Source organism: Arctopsyche grandis, chromosome 4, assembly GCF_051622035.1.
Source record: "Arctopsyche grandis isolate Sample6627 chromosome 4, ASM5162203v2, whole genome shotgun sequence".
NCBI classification, from domain to species: Eukaryota; Metazoa; Arthropoda; class Insecta; order Trichoptera; family Hydropsychidae; genus Arctopsyche; species Arctopsyche grandis.
In genome coordinates, this window is record NC_135358.1 from 24,580,306 (window position 1) to 24,605,195 (window position 24,890).

The window sequence follows — 24,890 nt, forward strand, 5'->3', positions numbered from 1 at the left end:
TCGGTTATGATATCATTAAAACGCTAGTGAAAATATATTTTCACTAACAATATGACCCCACTTAACACACATAAAACAAAGGTTTTTGATTTATTATTTATTTACTCGAGTATTTGATTAGATATTAATCAATTTATAGTCAGTATTTTAATATGCATAGATGGTCAGTATTTCTATTATTTTTCCGGTCACAAAAACACGGGCAAAGCCGGGTAGCACCACTGGGAATTTTATAAAATTATTTTTTACATATTGTTATTTTTACTATTTTAAATTACTTTTGTGTATTTTTTATTTTCTTATCATGCCTTTTTTCTATTCAATGTTCTATTGTATCTCTCTATATCTATCTTTCGTCATGTCTTTAATAAAGTTGTAAAACCCTGACATAATATACATACATATGTAGTGTTTGTGTCCTTTTGATTTTTGTATGTTGTCAAGTTTATATGCTAAAAAAATCAATTCACTATATTAAAAAAATATATATACTTTCTCGAGAATTCTCGAGAATCTCGAGAAACAATAAAAGGAAATCTCGAATTCTCGAGATTCAAATATTTCGAGAAAATAAGTTTCTCAAATCTCGAGATTCAAATATTCCGAGAAAAGGAGATTCTCGAATCTCGAGAATCAAAAAAAGTCGAGAAAGCACAACCTCTAGGCACTGTTGTACCCGTAGAAAGGATATTTTCTCTTAAGCTTAGACCACACTAAGCGGCACTGCATTGCAGCGACGCAGCGCGGCCAAATATTGTTTGTATGAAATTGTATGAGAAAGAACGCACTACGAGTGACCTTTTGCGGTCAGACTGTGATAAAAGTTATGAAAAGTTATGAAAAGTCGCCTAGTGCGGTCAGACCTTTATGAATAAGTTATAGACGAGCGAAAAACACAGTTGCAAGTCACAGTTCTTAAATCAGGGTTAATTACCAAAGTAAATTTTAAGAAATCCTACCTAGAATTTTATTTTTATTTCAAATGAACAACAAATATTATATATTTAAGCAAATTAGTTCTTCAGAAAAATATAGGATCACATTAATTGTTTATTTTCACGTGTTCATTCTTATTGTTTTCATTAATAAATTGAAGTATGAAGAAATATGTGTTTTCTGAAACATTACCTAAAAATTAGAAGATGTCCCGTTTTAAGGAAATAAATAAATGGTCACATTATATATAGTGTGTATGTAATAGATTTTTAATAAGAAAGTTTCATCTTTGATTTGTAGTGTGAAGCACATGTTTGATTTTGACTTTTTCTATTCCACTATTATTTTTCTAATACCGTTGTGTGATTTCTTACATTTTTTTTATTATCATTATATATAATCAAAATGACAATATTAACAGGCTTTATTAATGACGTCACCATAGTGAATGATTATGAAAAAATGATAATTTTTTAAATGATCGATTGGCAGTTAAGGTCTGTTCATACCTATCCAGCACGACCCGTATCCTGCAAGGGCGGATAGTATTCTTTGGTACATTATATGGACGTATTCATACTCCTTTCACGCATGCGCATTTACGCATTCATGCGTGATTTTTTTTCCGTGCTATTTTTCATTTATTTGGCAAATTTTTTATTTCACCACGTTTATAAGGATTGGTTTTCTATCTCAATATATTTTTTTTTTTATCTAAACGTACTAACTCAAGCGGTAATTGCAATTTAAATGCTTTCGTTGTGTATATGGTTATAGCGCGTAATATTTGGGTGCAAGCGAGATGGCATGTAATCCACCTCACAGAGTACAACGGTCGGACTATATGTCATATCTCGTAAACGATTACCCACCAACAAAAATCAATATCATATTCGAATTCAGTGGGTCAAACTTAGTAAAGATTGGCTAGTCTCCGCTCTGATATTTTTTTTTTGTTGCTCAGTGTAATTATGATTCAGTGATTATTCCACATAGAGCGATCTCGCGCAAGTCACTAAAATCTCGATCATGTAACATCTAACACCCGAAAATTCTATGAACAATCGAATTAGCGAGAACTCGAGTGTCAGATATTTCGTATTCGCGATCGCAATGTGCGAAATAATCCTTTTACCGTAATTACAAACACAGCAAGCTTCGAGTATTCGGTGTCTATACTTCGTAAACTAAATGATTTTTAAACGTTTCAGATGTGAATACGAGCTTTTCCTCTGTGGAAAAAGTAAAATGAGTGTAAAGGATAAAGAAAAAACATGGATTTCAAGTTATTAAATAAGTATTATTTATTTATTTATTTATATATATTTTAGCTATCAAGCTAATTTAAAAATACATCTTAATTATTATACTTAACTCTAAAATTTATAATTAACTTATGTATATGTACTGTCCCTCAGATAAGTGTCTCTTCGCACCTTGCAGGAATGCATCCATGTTTTTAGCAGACCTGATGCACTCAGGGAGGGCATTATACATGAGCACACCCCTGTGAAAAACACCCCCAGTAATTATTGGTAAAATTTTATTATAAATTTGACCACATATTTAACGCAGAATAAATTAGCACGTTTATAATGCATACCAAAACACATGAAGTGAGTTAGCGTGGCAAAAATCTAAATTGTGCAAAGTGAAAAGTTGCGCAAAAGTGGTTCAATTGGCAGCCGTGAGTTGGCGAGAGCTGGTCGGCAGGCGTGGTCCGTGGGCCGGTGTCGCAGTTGACGTCTGGCGCTCCGGATGGGCGCGTGGGTGCTGCGCGAGGAGGGGCGCGCGCCCGCGCCCGCTCCCCCCCCTGTCGCCTCTGCGAGCGCCTCTGCCCCCGCTCTCGCCCTCGGCGCCGGCCTCAACGCCTCCGCCCCCCAGCCGTCGCCCCCCACCAGCCTCGCCTACCACCCCGGCATCAACGTGGTTGTGGAGGCGCGCGGCGGACACCTGCGTGTGCTCGACGTCAACTCTGGCGCTCTTCTGCACCACGCGACGCCCGGTAACACCCCGCCCCACCTCACCCCACCCCACCCCACCCCACCCCGCCCCTCTGCGTGTCTTCGCCTGACACCCCCCCCCAACCCACCCCACCCCACCCCCACCCCGCGCCACTCTGCACTCGATCGTTGTGCAATTTTAATTGTTGTACTTTTCGCTGCTGTGCATTGCGCTTAACCTAATTCCTTCTGACTGACGAATACTATGCATCAAAAAAAAATCAATGGCAACTCTGTAATTAATGTCAATCTTCGAATCGAATCCATTGTGGATTGGTTCCACCCATTTGAAAACAATTTTTTTTAATACAGTGCGTGCAGCATTGTCCATAAGGTAGTCTTATACTAATTTTGAAACTGTTTTATCCCTCTACATTAAAAACTAACCTAACTCGAGTGTTTTGCGTTGCGTTAACTTTGGTTGGACGAGTTGCTGCTTTTAATCGTTTTTATATAATAAAGTAAGTCCACGTATATCTTATGGAAGTGCAAAATATTCGATTTTGTAGTAATCCCGTGTCACTCATTTTTGTGATGAAAAAAATTTCAATATCGGAACTCTATTGGATTTTTTAGTTGTGCAAATCATGTTAATTTTTGGACTTTGTAATTCTCATTAGAATGATGATGAAAAATATTCCAGTTGGATCATATTTTTGCACAACTTCATATTGCTTGGGTTTTTTTACTGCGCCCGTTATTTATTTATTTTATATTGTACGAGAATGACTCACATATATTTTTTTTATCATTTATTGTTTCAATGGAATGTTACAGCTATTGTTTAATTTTATAGGCGATTGTGATGAACCGATTGGAATTCAATATTTAGCAGGATCGGATAGAATTGTTTTTTGGAATAGACACTCCTTGGGTGTGCGTTCTGATTATAATGGTGTCCTTTTACTCCACACCATACTACAACAACCATTATCATCTTCGAACACCGAACACTCGGTTAAAATTGAGCTATTTCTTTCTGAGGTAAAATGTTTTATATTTTTTCAATATTTTACTTATTAATTTATTTTATTATCTAAACAATTCATTTAAATTTTTTTTATTATAGGCAGTTTTGCTCTATCAATGTATGAGATCAATCGAGCTTATGTCGGTAGAATGTGCAGCCGAATTTTTCAAAGCATTAGGTGATGCTATAGAAAAAGCTAATAAACTGCCGAAGAAAGGAATAAAAGCACAAAAGGTACAATATCGTATACATTTATCGCAAATTATTCACAACGCTAATTATTAAATTCAAATTGTTATTGTAACGTTTCAGTGGAGTACAATATGTCTAGAATTGCCATATATGACCCTCAAACTAATGGCCAGCACTATTGTAATGGAATTGAAAAAACAAAAAAGACACGTGCCAGCATTAGCGATTGCATCTGCAATAAATCAACAAGTTTCCGATTTGATGCCTAGTACTACGATGTGCTCACAATCGTCGCAAGACACGCACAATCGTGAATTGATGTTTTCGGAGGCCACTCGACGGGAGACTTTCAAAAAATGGCCACACATGGATTACAAGTTGGTTTACTTTTAAATTTAGAAATAAATTACTGCATTTGCATCGTACTTTTATTTACTTTTTTCCCTTTGTCACTAAATTAGATGGGCCTTGCCTGCGCAGATGGCACAAGCCGGATTCTTTTATCAACCTGCAATCAGCGGCGACGATCGTGCAATGTGTTTTGTTTGCCTTGTCTGCTTAGTTTGTTGGGAAAAAACTGACGAACCTTGGAGTGAACATGAAAGGCATTCCCCAGATTGTGCCCTCGTCAAAGGAGAATACACTCATAATGTTCCTCTCTCGGTAAATAATAACGAAATATATGTTTTATTTACGCATACATATGTGTATATAATATAAAATTATTATTGATTTACTTTTTTACAGGTAACTTATGCGACGAGCCCCGCCACTTCTCATCCTGGAATCGCATTAATATCCAAGGGCAATTCTGGTGACATATTTCTTACTGGAACAACGTCAGGAAAAGTTTCAATATGGAACGTTGATTGTAAATTAAAATTGCAACAAGAATTTAATATTTCCATTGATGAGCCTTTACTTCAAAGTAAACTTTATGGACCTTATTCTAGTGTAAGAAAAGCTTGGAGTGATAACAACACGAATGATAGTGGTATTTAATTTTCATATTCTGTAAATCATTAAAATCGATGTATGTACATATATGCTAAGGTTAATGTGATAGACTGTTTCTTATTATTATTAATAAGCAGTTAATATGATAAATAACAATAATTATCAATTTTTAACCTAACCTAACTTACCTTTTTTCTGTTTTGATTAATCACATTAACCCATTATTGTAATATATGCTTACTTTTATTTTATCTATGTATGTAAGTAGTAACAATATCAATGTAGATTTCAAAATTTCACTTCGAGATTTAGATTTTTTTTTTTTTTGTTTAATTTTATATTTTGTTTTTCAGATATAGAACTAACCTTAACATCGTTGACGGTTGTTGGAAGATGCCAAAATAAAGATCAACCGTGTTCTAAAAACTTGCCGAATACCACTGAAGACATTCAAGATGAAAAGCAGTGTTTGGCGAGGCCAGCGATTGTGTGCGGTGTGAAAATAAATACAGCTAGTGCTTCTGGAAAAACTCCTTTTAGTATATGGAATGATGCTGAAAGTTCCATGGATCAAAATTTACAAAATTGTCCTTTGAAAAATAAAGTTGTGTATTCTATAGACGGAATTAAAGCAATGAATGATCAAAATCAAGCTAAAACCAATAATAGTGTAATAAATAGTTCCTATCTAATAGTTTACGACTTTCAAGGAAAATGTGCACAAACTGTATCACCTTTGACCAATGGGAATGGGAGTTTAAACTCCAAAAATGGTTGTAATAAATCTGGGGGCAGCAAGAAGTGTGGAGACCTCATAAATCAAATTTGTCGCACCGAAGATGCTAATTTCTATGATGACATTTATTTTTCAAAGTATATGTGTTTGGACGAAGATATTTCACAAGAAATGGCACTAATGGCCGGTTTACCCGATCAAGTGGCAGTTATTGACCTGAAAGGACTGGTAACCAACAAAGAATTAGATTCGAAACTGAGTCAGTCGCTTGAATCATCAGGAGTATCAAATAGCAATAGCAAAAATCCTTTGCAAAAATGCATTCAATTTATATCTAAAGTAAACATGGGTAATCCACCAGGGAACTCTATATCAATTGTTGATTCCCAAGGAAACAAAAATGAACAGTATGAAGTTGAGCCCGCTGAGAAGATTTTAAAACCTCTGTATAATCTTTTCGATCCAAATGTGAAAATATTTGAACCGGTGGTTAAGCATGCTACTCAACCAGACGCTTTGGTTCTGGACACTAAGAACGATGATCACAGTCAAGAGATCGCATACATAACTGAATTGATGTACGAGTATAAGAATAGCGGAATTAAAATGAAAATGCCATATTGCAAACCGTCGACTACCAAATCTAACCCTGATAAAACGAACGCCATCGAATTACCCGATGAAGAAAATACACAGAAAGAGGAAGCGCCATTACCACCAACATGCAGAGCTGTACAATGTGTGCAGCTTCCTCCTAATATATCAACGAGGAGTGACTTGACCATCTCACATGTGATACCGACTAATGAAGGAGATCTCCTCTTAGTTGTAATTGCATGTGAACCAATCAAAAACGACGAAACCAATCCGTGCACAGTGAACGGACTGACCGAATCTATGGAGCTCGATGGTTTTGAATGCAATGCTACGGGTGACCAAAACATATACGGTGATCACTTTGTAAGCTTGCCAACTTCATTTCTAGTGTTGTATTCTCTCAAATTCGACTCATTTGTCACGTTAATAAACGATTCACCGCTGTGTGTAAAGGAAATCCCATATGGAGAAACTCCATTAGAAGTATGTCTGCTACCAAAATTAGATAAAAATCCTCAAGGTATCGGCCTGGCTGCTACTGTTAGCCGAGATGGGGCATTGCGTTTATTGGATTTGACGATATTAGAACCAATTGCACAGGCAGAAGTAGATTCGGATTTTGTATCATTGGCTTTTTGCACTAGTTCGGAACGACTGTGTGCTTGTACTGAAAAGGGATCTTTATATTTTTACGCAGTGAGAGATAGTGAAGGTGACTCTACCGAAGAATTGGATGAGGAAGATGCATGCCTAAATTCATCAGAGCATTTTGTAAATCAACAAAGTTCATCTCTTGGTTTACAGAATCCTTTAATCAATCCATCCAATTTAATTGCACATAAATCTGAACTTAATCAAGAAGACTTTTCCACTCTTATAAAATTAGCTGGAATAGACGGCAAAGGAGATAACGTCATTGCATACAGTGCCATAGTCTCAAATTGTTGGTGTGAATTATTGCCAACACAACGATCTAGAGCTGACAATCAATACTTTTGTAGATCGTGGAGATTACAAAATACTGCATCAACGTGGGACGAACATGTATTAGAGTTGACATTGCCTTGGAGTATATCGATATCACACGTTGATCTTAAATTCTCTTTGCACGCACCGTGCACGACTCCACCAAACATTCAAGTTACTCTCTTAAAGCAGCACTTGCACGGCATCGGTCATCGGAAAGATTCTTCAAAGTGTTTCTCAAGGATTGATGATCAGATAGATTTTAATTTGGTTGATTCTGAATCAAAAGGACTGGCGGAAAATCCGGTGAGGAGCAAGGAATATCTCAGAGCACACAATGCGGAAATATTAGCTGGACCATTGTCGCTATCCCAAGATTTAGACCTCACACAACAAAGTGGAACTTTGACGTTGACTAGTCCACGATTGTACAGAGCTAGGGGAAGAACACTCTTAATTCATATAAAGACACTTTTCGATCCATCTAAAGAGATAAATCAAGGCAAGGTGTCCTCGTCTAAAAAGAGTAAACTTTCGGAGAATTCAGATGTTACGTTCACTCCTCCAGGTTCTACTGTGGAACGCTTTGCAATGCCGTTGGCTAAAAAGAAAGTCGAATCGTATATTGGATGCGATTGGTTGCATGAAATTTCGATAACTATACGCACCAACAAACATACGAATATTCCACAAGAACGACTGCAGCGAATAGCTATGTTAGAATCGAATAGCTTTTTCGAAAATTTACTGAACATAGCGTCAAACATTGAAAATAAAGAGAGACAAGGTAGCGCCCTGGACCTGTTGATATGGATAGCTTCAATACGATTGACGAGATTCAGAAGTGCCAAATCTGAATCCAACGAAAACGAAAATGTTGATACGTCTAGTAGCAAAAGCAAACCTAAAAATGCTAACTTAGACATAGAAGGCTTACAATATGAGACCCTCAAATTAATTCAAAAGCATATTACCACTCTAGTGAAAAATTGTATTTTATTGTCAAAACGAAGTATTGCTAAGAAATGTATCAAACTTATACTGATCTGTTGCAAGTAGGTATTGTTTACAAAAATATTGGTTTACTTATTATTAATGTTATTTAATCGGTTATTTTTTATAGGGGTGTTAAAAATTTAAACAATGAGGTGTCTATTCAATTTGAGATAGGCTTATTGGACAGCCTCACTACATGTCTACCGTTGATAGGCTCGATTCAATCGGCTGGTTCACTCAGTTGGTTTACACAGCTCGTGAAGCGATCTGTGTCCTTAGACTTTGAAATGAGATGTGCCACTTCGTGTATGCAACTCTTGAAGGACATAGCATCCATAATGCAAACTTTGTACAATCCGTACCATCTGCTGTTGCGCTCTCGGTTAGTGATTATTGTCACCGAAATAAATTTTAATGTGTATAATATTTGTTTGTTATTATTATGGTGATTCTATTTTAGATTTGGATTATATGGCTTGCCAATGGAGTCTTCGTTGTTTGATATTGAACCTCCAGCATTGGGAAAGACTATGTCGGTGCCGTTGACTTATGCTAGTATTGTAGCAGGAGACGCCGGATCCAATCAGACTGCATCACATCCTGAGATCGATCTACGAGATCTTTATAATTATTCTGGTATGTGTAATCTGATAAATAAATTAAGTTTTTTTAATGTTAGAGATAAAATATCTAATGGCATTTGAGTGGAAAAGAGTTGGCTGTCATCCGACATACATATATGCATGTATTATGTGTAACTAATTTCGAAAGTATATCTAATCATTTATGTGCACATGTGTATCATTATTATCATGCGTGTCATTTTTATTATCATTATTATTACAGGCAAAGGAAGCTCTGGATGGTGGTGTACTGAAAGTTCGGTTTGTGGAAGTGTTACCGGCCTTGGAGAAGTAATGCCACTGAGAGTAATCTTTCACAATGCATCTGATGGTACAATTTTAGATACTGCAACTACTCAGCAATCGTCACAGTCAATTTTCACAATTAATTCTGACAATTCATTGGTTGATATTCTCTTGATTTACTAGTAAAAAATTTTAAACGTTTTAAAATATTTAACGATTTATTAAATGTATGTATATATTTTTTAGTTTTGGGATATTCTAAACCCCAAGGAAAATAAAGAATCTAATGCTATGGAAACTGATGCAGGCAAAGCATCCTTGTCTGAAATGAATGAAAACGATAAATCGGATTGCTCTGTCATGGAATGCGAAACAGTTGGGGAATTCGCAAAATCTGAGGAAGAAACTCAACCTCCTGAGAGTACATTCCATTATAAAGATGGAAGCAAGGTAATTTTGAAAGATGTACTTTTTTTGGTTTCCAGGAAATTGGAACAGACCAATTTTGCTTCGAAATAAAAATTCTTGCTCCAGTTTCCCTCCATACTTTTCTCCATGCTCTGAGGAAAACGTTTAATTCGAATTTAATATGTTTTTAAATGATATTTTAATATGATATATAAGAAACTTTGAGATATCGGTTATTGTCATCATAATTGATTATATATCAAACTAGTGAATAGCCCGATGAAATATCATCGCATGGGTATAAAATTATTATATACCCGTATAAAACTAAAAAAAAAATCCGGAACCGGAACCGTTATTTTCGTAGACTCTCATAGATAGTTTTCAATTCTTTATTTGTAATAATTTTCAATTCTTAAAGTTAACGTTAACAAAATGTAATATTTTCCGATTATACACAAACGGTCATTGACCTCGTAACGTTGAATATTATTATTACACATAACAAATTACGTGCATATACATATGATGTGTATTTACAACACGTATTCTGGGCGAGGATATGGCATGCGACGCGAGCTCGTGAGGGCCATTGCGTTTGGATCGGAGGGTCCGAGGTTCGATTCCCGGCGCCCGCGGTGAATGGAAATCAATTTTTTTCTCGAATATCATCAAAATATAAATAATTTAAATTATAATTATAATTTAATTGAAAATAAATACATAAAAAAATGGTTCAAAACCTCGCTAAATGAAATTATTAAAATTACGTATTTTTATATGGCGAGAAGGAATATTTCAATTTATGTTTAAAAAAATTCGGTTCGAGTCGCGACAAAGTTGTCTCGTCGAAAAATGAATTAATCGATTTTTATCGATTCGTTCATTATGTTCGGCGAGAGTTAGGACACACACACAGATTACCGTCTTTATATATATGATATGGTAAATAGTTTTGAAAACATTACATCCACCTACTTACGTAAAAAAATTCAATTAAAAAAAGCTTAAAGCATTGGAGGAGTAAAAGTTTTTCAGAATTCGACTTAGCTTTAATCTGATAAAAATATATGTATACAAATATCAAAAATACGTCATTAATTTCCAGTTTGGCAACGGAAATGGTTTACTTCCATGGCAGCTTTTAGTTCAACAACCTCCACAACAGACCTTCGTTATTAAGAGGATGCATCCTGGTGCCCGTCATTTCATAGTTTTAGATTTTGGCCACCCTGTGAAACTTACTGATTTGGTATTATTTTTGAAGCCGTAATTATTTTTTTATTTCTAATATGAATGTCATTTATATCAAAACATTTATTTTAGATTATTCCGGTATGTTCCGAATTATCAAATTTGAGTATTGATATATGGCTATTGAGTGAAGATCAGGATTGTGTTCGACTTATATCGACACCGGACATATCAGCTAAGAATCTCGTTATGACTGATATAGAACCACCACCACTTTGCCAATATTTGAAGGTAACATTTGAAACAGTGAGAAAATTAAATCTGAAGTGTGCATATTTTTATGGTCGAATTATTTTTATAGATTACCGCAACTGGAAAATACAATATGTCCACTACGAGATGTAAAATTCCACTAGGATGGTTCTATGGTGAAATTGCTGACTCAGTTTTCAATAATGATCAGGCTAATTCAAGTAATTTAATTGCATTACATCAAGATTTACTGTGCAGATTCAGGTGAAAATATACATATTTTTAGTTTTCTATTGAATAATGAATTTCTTTCTTAATATTTCAATTAAATAATCAATTTTATAGATTGGCGGTTGGAAAATTGACTGATTGCTTAGATTTTTATTTGGAAATGTCTGGTGGAAACGCAGCTCACATGACAGCTGATTTAGATCAGCAAAATGATAGTTGTCCTTTAGTTCGAACAACTTACCAGGAGTGCTTGGAACTGCAACAACAAATTACTATCGTAGAAAAAATCATGGAACGGTTTAATATTCAAAGTGCGAATGAAAATATGAAGAGATTTGCACCAGACGAACTAGGAAAGCAATCATCATTGACTCTCTTAAAACAGGCGTCAATTGACAAATTAAAAACCATCACAGAACAGTTAACCGATATTCTACTGTATGTATGCTTTGAATGTGATTCTACTGTGCTAAAGGTATGTTGCTTGACGTGTATTTATAAATTATTTTTGAAAGTGATTTATGTAAATATTGTTTGTGTGTTTCTATTTAAGCGTTTGTCGATTAATGTGAGCATGTCAACTTGTAACTTGATTACACGTTGGCTCATCGTCTGTGGAGGAGGTGGCAGTCCTCGACTAGAAGCTGGATTAGCTAGTGTGATAGTTCGTCTGTGTTCATCTCAACCTTGGTGGGGCACTTTTATAGCTGATACTTTGGCCCAGTTATACAGTCCATCGAATACTTTGATTTTCTCACAAAATAGGTACAATCAGGTTGTTCGCAATTGAATTTTCTCGATTGTTACATTCGCTACTAATCATTGATTATTAATTTTTAGAGTTCTTATTTTATTGGTGTATATGGGGCGTAAAAGTCTTCTATTTGGTAAAACTGGCGTGACAGGAGGTGGTGGTGGAGTAGTTGAATGCGTTTCCCAACTTGTAGCTCGTCTTCTTCCTCCGCCATCCGATAGTGGACAGTCTTCAACAGATCCAATTTGGCAAACGACAGATTTGGCTTTGTTAGGATGGTTGCTCATATACTTATCAGCTTGTCTAGATACGGCTCAGCCAAAAGACGGATGTAAGTTGATTGTAATTTCTGTTTTAGATTTAAATTATCAAAAAGTTTTTCCGGTAATGTTTATTTTTTATATTTATAGCGCTCAATGCTTGGTCGCGATGGAACTTTTTGTCAGGTGGTAATGGAAATTTCGCTGGAAATAATGCTGGTAGTATGAATGGAAACATTGGAAAGGGATCCAGCGTTGGCGGTATAAATCGGTTTCATCGACGTAAAATGCAAAAACGTCTGGTACATAAAGTAGAAGAGTTGGAAGCTGTACGAAAAGCTTATCAAGTATCTCAACAGGTGCAGGTTTGTTTCTATATATTTTTTACCTCAAATATTTGATTATGTGTTATTGCTTTGTTCATATAAGTGTCAATTTTTTATAAAAGTCGTTTTCAAAAAGTTATCAACAAAAACAATGTACTTGTTTGTTTTATTTGGTTTAAATTAATTTATTTAATGTTTAAATGGTTTATATAATTATTATTATCTATAAAAGATATAGTATTCATGATCATCAACATTCATTCATCGGAAGCTTATCATTTTGTTAATTTTTACATATTAAATAATGTATGAAATTAATAACCATGATGCATTTTCCTTTATTCATAATCTAACTCGAATGATGCTGTCTACTACAATATAATAAATGTTGAACTTGAGTGTTTAATCCTCAATTAAATAAATTTAGCAGAAGTATCCTGAAAAAAAAAAAAAATTGTCGTGGGCATTTTGAACTTTGGAAGAATGTGTTAAAAATTACTTAATTTGTATACGAATTTTATATAAAATTGATTTTATTATTTTTATCTAATATTTTGAAAGTTTTTTCAATCGATTGAAAAATTTTCAATATTTTTTATTTCCATATTTCAGGCTCTTTCTGCTCTGTCAAGTCAGGCTGCTAGTTTAACCCAGCATCTAATAACTTCAAATATTAACAATTCAAACATTTTGCAGTCCACTCATAAAAACCAAGAACCAATGTTCAAGCCCTCTTTCAAACATCAATGGGTCAAAGTATGCTAAATTTCATATACAATAATTTTGTTTATTTTTTAATATACATATATTCTAATATGTTTTAAGTATGACGTGTATGTATGATTTTTTGTGTTAAATTCGGTAGAAAGTATTGTGCATGAAATGTTTCTTGTAAAAAAATATAGAATATTTCAATGGAACCATTTTGTATTTAACCATAATCGATTTTCTATTTTTGTCTTTAAATGTACGTTTGTTAAAACCTACAATCATCCTCATATCTTCATATATCATGCTTCATACTTCATATTTCTATATATTATATTTATATGTACGTATGTATATGACTCTTGATTGTTTTATGTTTGTAATGTATTTAACCTTTAGGTAACCCTACCTAAAGGTATGAAACATTCTTCATCCAATTTACAGAAGTTCGAAGACTATATTCAGCATCGACTATCAGCCTTGAATAAGAGGGTGGCGGGACATTCAAGCACAATGGGCAATTCTAGCAGATCAAATGGTAACGGCCCTGGAACAAGCAACGATAATGATTCAGTATTATTCGATGGACGGCCAACACATTTGATTTCACAACAGCTTGCTCTTCAAGTTTCCCGTAGTTTAATATCACTAATACTTTCTATGGATTTCACTTGCAATACAGATGTGCTATTATTAGCATGCAAGGTTTGATTATTTAACGTTATTAATATTGTTTATAATTTATTTTTAATTAAATTAATCAAATTATAACATTTTCATAGGTTATCGGTCGATTGAATGGCATTTGTGGTGGATTGTCTAATGTGGTCAAGGAAAATGAAGTTCTAGAATTAATGCGAGCTGCTTGTTCACCGGCACCGTGGCATCAACACGCTCTTCTTATGCTATTGCAGGTTCGTATTTTATATTAAAAACATGTGTACGTTTTAAAAACAAACAAAATATACAATTTTTGTAATTTATAGGATTTAGTTGAATATGATCGAACTGGATGTAGAGCTTCAGATACACCGCTTTCGCCATTGCCTGTGATACAAACTGACACCTCTGAAGAAAACATTGTACAGTGGAATAGTAATAGCTTAAATCCATTTTCTAGTCCGGATAATCGAAACGATACAATTTCAAGTGATATGGGATCAACAGTGTCGTTCGCTACTAGCAATGATGACGGTGCTGCTGGTAAATAAAAAAAATACTTACATATGTAAATGTCCATTTCGAACGAACATGTTTGATCATATTCAAATAAAATTTTAGCTTCCGGAAGTGTAGATTATTCTCAATCGCCAATTATTGAATCAGATGAAGATTTTGACATAGATGACCTTCTAGAAGAAATGCCAGATAAAAGCAGGAGTTTCAATAAAGAAATTGTTCCTAAACCTCCCATCAATCAAACACCTAATGGGTATTTAAAATTTTGACTAATGTATGTATTCATTAATTAGATGTTATGTAATAATTATTATCTTATTTTAGAGCATCTATTGCTATTGATGCAAGACTAGGGTCTGGAATGGAAATATCTGGAGAAGTACTAGTTAGACGATTAGCTTTGTTAGGGGGTGGCTCTTTAGCTACCGCAATTCATTCACAGCCAATACCATCTAATACATCAGTTAATGCCACTCCTCCTGCTGAGGTTTTGCCTCCTTCGACTGGCGATTTAACCAATATGTTGATTCATTCTTTCCACACTCTTTTCACAGAACTAGAATTACAGGTATTTAATTATATTATGATATATGATATATGAGAATCTTATTTTTAGTATTGACATCAAACAATGTTTTATTAGGATAATTGCAATTACCTTGAGCGAGTGCTTCAACTCTGGATTACATTGAATGGATGCAGCTGTGGCGTATCATTGAATAATAGTTCATCTCAAGATTCCCTGCTTATGCCCAAGATTAAATTATCGACACAAGCAGTCATTGCAATAATTCACGCTCTTAATCAGTAAATATAAATTTTTTAGACATCAAAACAAATTATTTTATGGCAATCATTTGTTTAATTTTTTTTTTGCAGACAAATAAATATTCCGATTAGGTGTTGGGTCTTAGCTTTCCAATGCTTATCGTGGATTTCCAACAGTCCGAGTAGTTCTCCATCTAAGGTACTTTTTTTGAATTTGATTATATGTCATTATATTATATTTTATTTCTATATTATGTATGTATTCATATTGTATATTTTTTATTAGGGATCTCCGAATCCTGAAGGTATGGCAGGTATTATGCTAGAAGACCCACAATTTGTCGAAATGCTAGTAAAATTCTTGTCGTCTAATATGGAAAGCGATTTAATCTCACACGGAGGGGAGCGATCTTGTGTAATGTTTATTTAAAATTACTCTTTTTTATAAATTATTTCCAGAATAATTTTTAAATGTTATTTCAATTATTAGGCTGGACCTGTCGCTTGCGCAACAATGGCTTGTCTCTTACAAAGAATATCAGCTCGTGCTCCTGCCACAGCTAGGAATGCTTTCTTAAGGGCTCTATGCCAACTTACGGCTCCGTCTGGCGCCCTTCGTAATGGTAGAGGTCCACCTGATGCCCAACGAGAACTTCTACGTGTAGCCACTCCATACCCTTGCCAATACACGTCTGTACATTTGCCTGAAGCGATGAGTCTCATTGAAAGTATAGGTAATGATTCAACACTTCATGTGCTTTTAAGACGTTCTTAAACGAATTGTATTGAAATGATTTTTTTTTAGGAGTTATAATAAATTTAGTTGGAAATTCTATCGGTGTTGAAATCTTCGGCATTGGAGAGCCGATATCCAGTGTTAGCTCTGTTGATTTGAGTGGAGGTGTCAGTGGTAGCCTTGGTGGTCTGATTGCAGAAGCTTTGGGTGTAGCAACTGATGGAGTTCGACGGGAGCGACCTGCAACTCGCCGTGACCTTATAATATCTTTGATTATATTCGCTCGGTCGTTAATCCTTATACCACTACGTGATGTACAGGTATTTATAACACTATATAAAATGTAACTTGTTAAACTAAGTTTTTTTTATTATTTTTCATTGACTTTTTACTCAATGTTAACAGGAAGAGATAAATACTGAGCCGAATACTGATGAAAGTCAAACGGACGAAAGTAAAGCATCACAGCAGCAGTCAGCTCACATCGATAATCCAAACCCATCAACATCGGCCACTCCACCGAAAGTTCCATGTCTCGCTGATACAGTATTACAACACTATCCAACTATGAAGAGAATATTCAAGGCGTTATCAACTTGTTCCACAACAAATGTTTTATTTGTCCCAACAACAAGTACGTTTACAATATTGTCGTGTAATAGAATATTTCAGTGTTTGTATTTTTTTTAACTTTATGTTAATTTTTTAGCAAATGAATCTATGGCTAACGAAAATATGTCTTTCGGGGACGCATTATTTAAGTTCGTAATAGGCTTAGTGCAAACAGCGACCCATCCAAGACTGATATTAACTCCCTTATTGGATTATTTAGGTAATTATTTTCTTATCTACTTTTGGAATGAATGAAAATGCAACGTTTTCATATTATAATGTATGTTTTTAGTTCAAGGTGCGTTGTCAGAGGCGCTTGTTAGATTCATTCTTCGATCGTTGGAAGCTCCAGATGCGCTCGAAATATTCGTTCAACTCGGTGGAATCGAAATAATTTGCTCTCGCTTAATAGCCAGTCACAAATCTCAATTGAGTCCTCAACCTGGACTCGTCGCAGCTTTGATGAATCATCTCAAACAACCTACGCAAATTATTAACCTGTCAACAGTAAATCCAGCCAATACAGAAAAAGCCCAGCAGACTAATATGGAAATATCTGAAGGCCTATTAAATTATGCACCTTTAGGTAAATTCTTTACATTTGATTAAATTTTTATTATACATATGTATACAAATATTCATAATTTTTTTTTTTTGATCAGGTTCAGTATCATCTAGTAATCCTAGCGCTCAACAAGCTGACGCGCTCCTCACCATAACTAATAATGGCAGTGGAAATTCAGGAGGTGGCGGTGGAGGTGGTGCTCATAGACGCACTCGATCAGCAGCATGGTCTCATCACTTCTGCCGTGGAGAAACTTCAGTAGATCTTTCTATTAGGTTGCCGCATGCAATTCTTCTGCACGAAGTTCAATTACAACCTCATCTTTCGACATTATCGAGTTTGTGTTTCTATTTAATATGGTATAGAATATTTATTATTTTTACATTTAATATATTAATTGCTTTTTTTTAGCTTGTCCTAGTGCTGTAAGTCTCGAAGTTTGTGCTCAAGGTAGCGTTATGACTCCACTAGGACCACCGCAGCCTACTGCAGGCATGACTTATATACGTTTGAAATTGGCTAATCCACTGGTCGTCAGTACTGTTTTAGTAAGTCGAACTTATAACCCGAATGATCCTAATAAATAAATCATCAACTTTAGAGAAATAAATATATTTTACTGTGAAATACTTTATATATTTTATTTTTATTTTAGGTAAGACTTTATAGACCTAGGGATAATTTCAATATGGGACTGTTAAACATACGAATATTGGGTACAGCAGCGTTTACAGCACCATCAGCAGATAAAGTTGAAGAAAAACTAGCTGCAACGAGGTAATTAAACTTTTTCAATCGGCGTTAAAATAAATTATTATAATAATTAACACATGAATAATTTTGTTATTATAGTGCTGGATGGGCAGTTTTATTGTGGTGGTGTTTGTGTGGATCGGAAACGACGTCTCATTTAGAAGCTAGACAACGTGCATCATCTATTCCGGGTCTCGCCGAAGCCACAGCTGGCCTTCTTCTTTCTGCCGCTACACCTTCGGCAACGCTACGATCACTTCTTCTCGCATTGGGCAGTGAAAGATCGACAGCTTTACGAGTACTGTCATTGATGTTACACAGTGCTCATATTCCAGCGCATAGAGGTAAATATAACATCAATTACATATACATACATAGTATTATTTATGTACATTTTTGTAATTCATGTTTTTACTTTATTTTTTATTAGGATACCAACCGTCATTCCTTTCTATCAATGCTAAGAGTGCAACAGACTCGGTTTGTGATTTATTATTCCAGCTGTGTACCATTCAAGATGTACACTCGTCGCAACGAATCAAAACGTTCATTGACTGGTTAAAGAATTGTGGTCAGTCGATGCTTTCGCATGCTAGGCAAAGATCGTCTAACGATCTAATGTTTAATACCAGCTATACTTCGAAGTATTTGAGTCCTGTGTATATTCAATGTCTCGCTTCTGTCCTGTGGTCTATCAAAGAACATCATGTGCAGTACAATTTGAACGATATTATCACTAGGGATTTGTTTGATACCATTTACGATTGGCTCGAAATACTTCCAAAATACGCCACCGTTAAAAGATCACTCAACTCAGGTGTGTATATTTAATAAATAATGCATAATCGCATTCGTGTAAAATCTTGTTACATTAATATTTGTTTTTTTCAGTCCTTTGTTCTATATGTTATATCAAACCGGAGTTATTCACGAGAATGTTGCAAAGAATGAAAATTTTAGTACCCGATGCTTCATCATCATCGAGCACTGTTGAAGCATCTATATCAGACGATAGGTTTGTAGTCACTATCTTGATTTGAATCTTGATTTGTCCAAACGACTTAAATTTTTTTTTATTACAGGAAAGATTTAGAAGCTCGTGAAGCTGTAACTGATGATATAAAGGTTTACCGTGAGAACACTCAATTGCTAAAACCAGTGTCTTTAGAAAATCTTAAACTTTCACCATCTCAATTTATGACTATATCTGTCGCTTGTATGTCTCCTGAGGCTACAAAAGCGCTCCTGAAATCACATTTATTAACGAGTGTTACTAAAGCTATCGAAAGTATGTTTGAATTAAATGTTTTATTTTAGATTATTAATTTTATTTACATTATTAATTTATGTAAAATTTTTTTTTAGTATTTTGCACTCAGCAAAATAGCACTGATCAAGATCGTGTATCTCTAACTGATTCCGATAAATCTAGAAAAACTGGTAAGATATATTTTTAAAAGCAGCTATTCGTTCGAACTAATTTTAAATGTAATAAAATATATTAAATAATTTTAGACGGACTTATGACTTTGGAAATGATGCCTGTTTTGGTTGAATGGCTATCTTATCTTTGCATCGATGCCGAAATAAAAAATTGGCTGGGACGATCAGTGGGATCTATCTTCTGGAAACCACTTCTTATGATGCTATGCCTTCCATCATCTAAAACTAAGTAAGCTAAATGAACATTTAAATTAATCACTACGATGGTGATTTTTTTTTGTAATAAAATTTTCTTTTTAAATTGTAGATCATGGCATAAAAGCGAACTTCACACACAATTAGAAGAGAAAACAATCAAACTGTTTGGCGCTTTAGTATTGTGTCACGCTACAAATCAACAATTGTTCGCTAAAACATTGTATGACGTTATCAAATGCCATCCAGAGACATTATCAGGTATTTTTCATTTGGAAGCAATTTAAATTTATGTGTCGACTTAAAATAATACTTAATCGTTTGTATAGGCACAGGTTCTCCGATCAGTGGATTTACACGTGGACTCTTATTGAGACTGCTCCTGAGAAGCGAAAGAATTTCCGTAGCCATTCGAATAAAGGGTAGTAACGAGTCTTACTTCAAAGACGCCAATACATCATTCAACCTTCGATATTCAACTACAAGTCCATTACCACCGAGATATCTTGCCACACATCCATCTCTATATGGTTGTATATTATTGTCGCTGCCCCACCAGACGCAATTGTCCGATATAATATCACAGCATCTATTATTGAGTAAGATTTGTTGTAAAACTGATTTAAACATTTATTGAAATTATTTGTTAATAATTTTAATTCGTATGTATAGGTGGTAATACGTGGTCCGTGAACGAATCGTCGATAACTGTAAATAACATACCGAAAAAGTCTTCAATGATTGGAAATTTCGCTGATGTGATCAGCAATGCCCAGAGTAGCGCCGGTGCTATTGACGCTTGGGAACTCAGTGTTGCCGCCGCCAATACTGCCAAAGATAAAAGAACTAAAGACGCCAGAAACCTGTGCGCTAAACAGGCCATGTTGATGCACAGTAAAAAGAAAGGTTCTCAACGTGGTTCGTCCAGCAAAAAAGATGAATTTTCAATTAATAATCCTTCATTATTCAATTCCGTTAATATACCAGGTATACTATATGTATTTAATTAAAAGAATGATCATTTTGTAACAGTGACACTATTTTATTTTAAATAAAATGAATTATTTTAGATTCATTATCATCCAATAGTATTAAAATATTAGTTGATGGTTTAGATGGCTATGTTTCATCTAATGTAACATTGGGAATGTTATGCTCGGCTACATCATACAAATTTGGTCCACAGCTTAATATCTCCATCATTTCACCTTTTAATAATCGTAAGTTTCATATGTATACTAGTTTACTAAGATTGAAGGATGAAATTCAATGTATGTAATAAAAATATTTTTATCACAGCGGACTCTTCAGAACACAGTATTCCACAATGTATGCTCAGTGAAATGCAACCACATCCTTCGCTCCTGGCTACTTTCGTTGGAGCCGGTGGACTTGCATTATTAGCACGTCATCTACCACCGGTGTGTCCCCCATTACCGCTTTCGATACAGCCTAGCAAAGATTCCACAAATACAGATGAGTGGGTAAAGTTGGACGATGTCTATGAAGATGTGGCGGAAGCTGGTAGTAGTAGTACTAATGATGAAGCCAGCTCCTTGGTGCCTGCTCATTCATTGGTAGCATTGGGATTGTTGCTTCGATTGCCAGGTTACGCTGAAGCTTTGCTGAAAGAAGGTCAAAAAGCTGTATATTTGCTAAGGCTTTTGCTAGGCGTGACAGACGATGGAGAAGGAAGTAAGTCGAGAATATAAAATTAATGTGCTGTAAATTAATTATGTTTTGAAATAAAATTTATGTGTATTTTTAGAAGATATTATGTCGGTATGTGGACCCGGACTCGGTACGCTTTCATTCAAAGTGTTGGGTTCGTTGTTGGAAAGTCTGCCACTGTCTACTGATGATGGAATGCTACTTAGGTCCACGTTGCTTCAGTCGGGAACTTTACGACTTTTATTACTTTGCCTTGCTGTGTTCACTCACCAACAACCTGATTCACCACCTTCAGAGGTTTGTTTTCCATTTTTTTGAATTCCTTTTTTTAAATTGTTTTAATTGTATATTGATTTGTAATTGCGTTTTAGACTACACATACAAACGGTTCACTCTCCAAAGCAAAAGCTGAAGAAAAAAGCAAACTGTATTGGGCCAAAGGTACCGGTTTTGGTACTGGTTCCACTCAGCAATCCTGGAACGTAGAAGAATCACTTTTGAGACAAAAAACGGAGGAAGAACATGTTACTGTTTTACTTCAGGTAGGTTTTTTTTTTTTTTTTTAGAAATTTTAGTGAACTAATAAAAGATGTATTTTCTGTTTTTGGTTAGTTTATTTGCATCTTAGGTATAGATTTCTGCCATTGAACATTTTGCACTATAAACTGTAAAAAATTAATTAACTAAATCAATTTTTATATCAGGTAATCGCATCATACATTCAACCTGGCGAAAAATGGCAAGTCGGAGAGCAATCGTCAGAATCAAACGTGGAAAGTGATGCTTCGTCATCGACAAGCACAGAAAGTCAACCGTCTTGTTTACCAACCGAGTTCATTACTATAATTCACCAAAGTGTCCTATTACCAGCTATTTCATCATACCTTAGAAACGATTCAGGTTTTAATTAAACAATAATAAATGTGTATCATTATTTAAGTGAATAATTTAACATTGATAATTATTTTTCAGTGCTAGATATGTCACGACACATTCCACTGTATTTAGCTGTTATGAAAGTGGTACGTGCAGTTATGACCACGCAAGCCTTATGTTCACACGGAGATGGCCCTTCTGTGCCTATTTCATCTTCACTAACAGTCATACCACAACTGCTGCATCAAATGAGCTGTACTGTAGACACATACGCAAAGAAATTGAAGTTAGCATGATGTTCATACATATTTAGTTGAATTGTTTTTCTATATAAAAAGATTATTCTAATTTAAAATGTTATTTAGAATGAACAAAAAGACTGCTTTTTCAAAGACTTACACCCAAAAATCGATTAATTCTAATACAGACGGTTGCGAAGATGACGAAGGACTCGCACTACTCATTCCAGATATTCAAGTAAGCATATTAGATTTCTTTTAATCTGACTTCAACTTTTGAAGGATGACTTTAACTTTTGAATTTTTTAGGCAACGTCTGCATTAATTCAACGCAGATTAGGAATGAGTGATGAAAGCAAGGGCTTAGTCAGTACGTCGCTTATACTCCGAACACCTTCAACTGCCACGAGAGAGGCGAGATATTTGGAAGTCATGCGAAGGCTTCAATTCGGTAATTATTATGAACTTTATTATAAAGTTATATAAATTTCCCGAAACGTGTGTTTATTATTGAATGGAATTTTCAGAAACGTTTGAAATGATCGGAGAGTGTCCGGACAATGGATTTAAATTCAACGTTCCGTATCATTTCGAGTCGACTGTACGTGCAGCCGGTGAACACAGTCATCCCGCTCGAATGAAACGACTGGCCCAAGAAGCAGTGACATTATCCACCAGTTTACCGCTTTCGTACAGCAGTTCCGTATTTGTTAGAACAGACCAAGATAGATTAGATGTTATGAAAGTAAGATTATACTTTTATTACCTCTTTGTTGTTGTTGTTGTTGTTGTATTATTTGACTTTTGACGTTTGCTTTTCTCAGGTTTTAATAACAGGTCCTTCAGATACACCCTATGCAAATGGATGTTTCGAATTAGACGTTTACTTCCCGATAGACTATCCTAACACTCCAATGTTAATAAATCTAGAAACGACGGGTAGACATTCAGTAAGGTTTAATCCAAATTTATATCTAGACGGTAAAGTTTGCCTGTCAGTGCTTAATACTTGGCATGGTCGACCGGAAGAACAATGGAATGCGCAAACATCAAGTTTCTTACAGGTTTGATTTTATTGTTGAATTTTCCATCTCTATTTAAATCGGTGAATTGTTATTTTATGTAATTGCTGTTTTAGGTTTTGGTGTCTATTCAAAGTTTGATCCTTGTACCCGAGCCATATTTTAACGAGCCTGGGTTTGAACGAAGTCGTGGTACACCTGGTGGAACTCATCACAGCTTAGAATATAATTCTAATATATATCAAGCGTGTGTACGTTGGGCAATGTTAGAACAATTGAGAAACCCTACGTCTTGCTTTCAACAGGTATGGCATTTACTAATTAGTACTCCTTGTATTCTATAACAAAATAAAAAAAGAAAACAATATAAATCTTTGATTATTTCTTTGCTTTGACTAATAGTGTTCTATATAATATTTATTGGACTTTATGCTTACAATGACATTTACACATTGCTACTGGCTTTGTTTATTATCAATTATAGAATTTAAAGTTCATACATGATTCAGTTCTTATTTGCACACTTATTCATCGTGTTCTTGTTAATTGTTTATTTAAAATAAATACATTATTATTATTTTCAGGTAATACAAACACACTTCTGGTTGAAGCGAGATGAAATATGTTCAGTTATAGAAGGGTGGATTGAAGAGTTAGAGAAACAAGCTGGTGATAAAAGGACTCAACGTAATATACGTCTCAATATGGTGGCACTGAAGGTTATTATTTATTTGAATTCCTTATTTGCGACGTTACATGTGTGTAAAGTAACGCTAATCCTTGGTGTATTTTCAGCGACACTATAAAAATTTGCGAGAAGAGCTCGCCAAATTAGCGGTGCCTCCCGGTTTGGAAGATTTAGAAACGCCATTTAGCGCAACGTACACAACACGAGATTCGTCAGCGCCATTGGCCTCCCCTCCTGCAATATGTGACCAACAAAATCAGGACATGGAAGTTGATATGGATCAACTGATTAAAAAAATTGTGTCGGAAGGATGCGAGTGATTGTTATAGAATAGAAACAATTTACATACAGGGCAAGTTTACTAAATAGATGAATAATGAAATAAACAAGAGAAAATTTCGGAATACCCATGGATAAAATATGTAATGTGTAATAAAGATGCATTTATTAATTTTTTAAAAACAGCATACAAATTATATAAACATTTTTACCTTTAAAAAAAAAATAACCACCCTTTCAAAGGGATCAATTGCTTTTTGGGAAGTGGAAGTATCTGTCGTTTTACAATATGTGTAGTTCCTCTTTATCAGTGCTTATTTAGTACACTTACATTTGCATCCTCGGAAATATGATAGTTGTTTTTATGAAAATTATATTTTTATCGTTATTTGCTTTAAAAAATTTTTTTTTTAAGTTGAAATGATTCTATTTTGTGGGATGTTCAGTTTCTTAACAGTATTCATAGTGGTTTTTTATTTGTCTTATCATTTGACATGGAAGTTTTTTTA

The 24,890-nt window shown here is 34.7% G+C and overlaps 1 protein-coding gene across 1 annotated transcript; it reads left to right on the forward strand.

The window, feature by feature from the left end:
- Positions 1 to 2,625: 2,625 nt before the first annotated feature.
- On the forward strand, positions 2,626 to 24,722 carry Bruce (BIR repeat containing ubiquitin-conjugating enzyme). Its single transcript, XM_077428950.1, has 57 exons — positions 2,626 to 2,941; positions 3,736 to 3,923; positions 4,009 to 4,143; positions 4,222 to 4,478; positions 4,563 to 4,764; positions 4,849 to 5,095; positions 5,412 to 8,412; positions 8,481 to 8,735; positions 8,814 to 8,989; positions 9,200 to 9,381; positions 9,469 to 9,672; positions 10,739 to 10,882; positions 10,957 to 11,115; positions 11,186 to 11,340; positions 11,422 to 11,782; positions 11,861 to 12,072; positions 12,148 to 12,392; positions 12,472 to 12,686; positions 13,260 to 13,403; positions 13,800 to 14,060; positions 14,138 to 14,269; positions 14,342 to 14,558; positions 14,637 to 14,787; positions 14,859 to 15,102; positions 15,178 to 15,341; positions 15,414 to 15,501; positions 15,589 to 15,717; positions 15,793 to 16,036; positions 16,108 to 16,358; positions 16,444 to 16,672; positions 16,748 to 16,870; positions 16,943 to 17,236; positions 17,313 to 17,552; positions 17,627 to 17,763; positions 17,871 to 17,992; positions 18,068 to 18,312; positions 18,399 to 18,785; positions 18,860 to 18,983; positions 19,051 to 19,256; positions 19,334 to 19,408; positions 19,484 to 19,640; positions 19,719 to 19,867; positions 19,936 to 20,205; positions 20,279 to 20,593; positions 20,677 to 20,826; positions 20,906 to 21,301; positions 21,375 to 21,574; positions 21,649 to 21,819; positions 21,982 to 22,177; positions 22,250 to 22,439; positions 22,519 to 22,630; positions 22,702 to 22,843; positions 22,920 to 23,137; positions 23,217 to 23,456; positions 23,531 to 23,719; positions 23,999 to 24,133; positions 24,210 to 24,722. The coding sequence occupies exons 1-57, from the start codon at positions 2,695 to 2,697 to the stop codon at positions 24,420 to 24,422; spliced, it is 14,235 nt and encodes a 4,744-aa protein (XP_077285076.1). The 5' UTR covers positions 2,626 to 2,694; the 3' UTR covers positions 24,423 to 24,722.
- The last annotated feature ends 168 nt before the right edge of the window (positions 24,723 to 24,890 follow it).

What these genes read in the sequence shown, in the direction of transcription:
- Bruce (XM_077428950.1), top strand. Translation starts at nt 2,695, where the DNA reads ATGGGCGCGTGGGTGCTGCGCGAGGAGGGGCGCGCGCCCGCGCCCGCT. An exon ending in AAGTATCTCAACAGGTGCAG is followed by an intron (nt 12,687 to 13,259) that starts GTTTGTTTCTAT and finishes TCCATATTTCAG; the next exon opens with GCTCTTTCTGCTCTGTCAAG. An exon ending in CATGCGAAGGCTTCAATTCG is followed by an intron (nt 22,844 to 22,919) that starts GTAATTATTATG and finishes TGGAATTTTCAG; the next exon opens with AAACGTTTGAAATGATCGGA.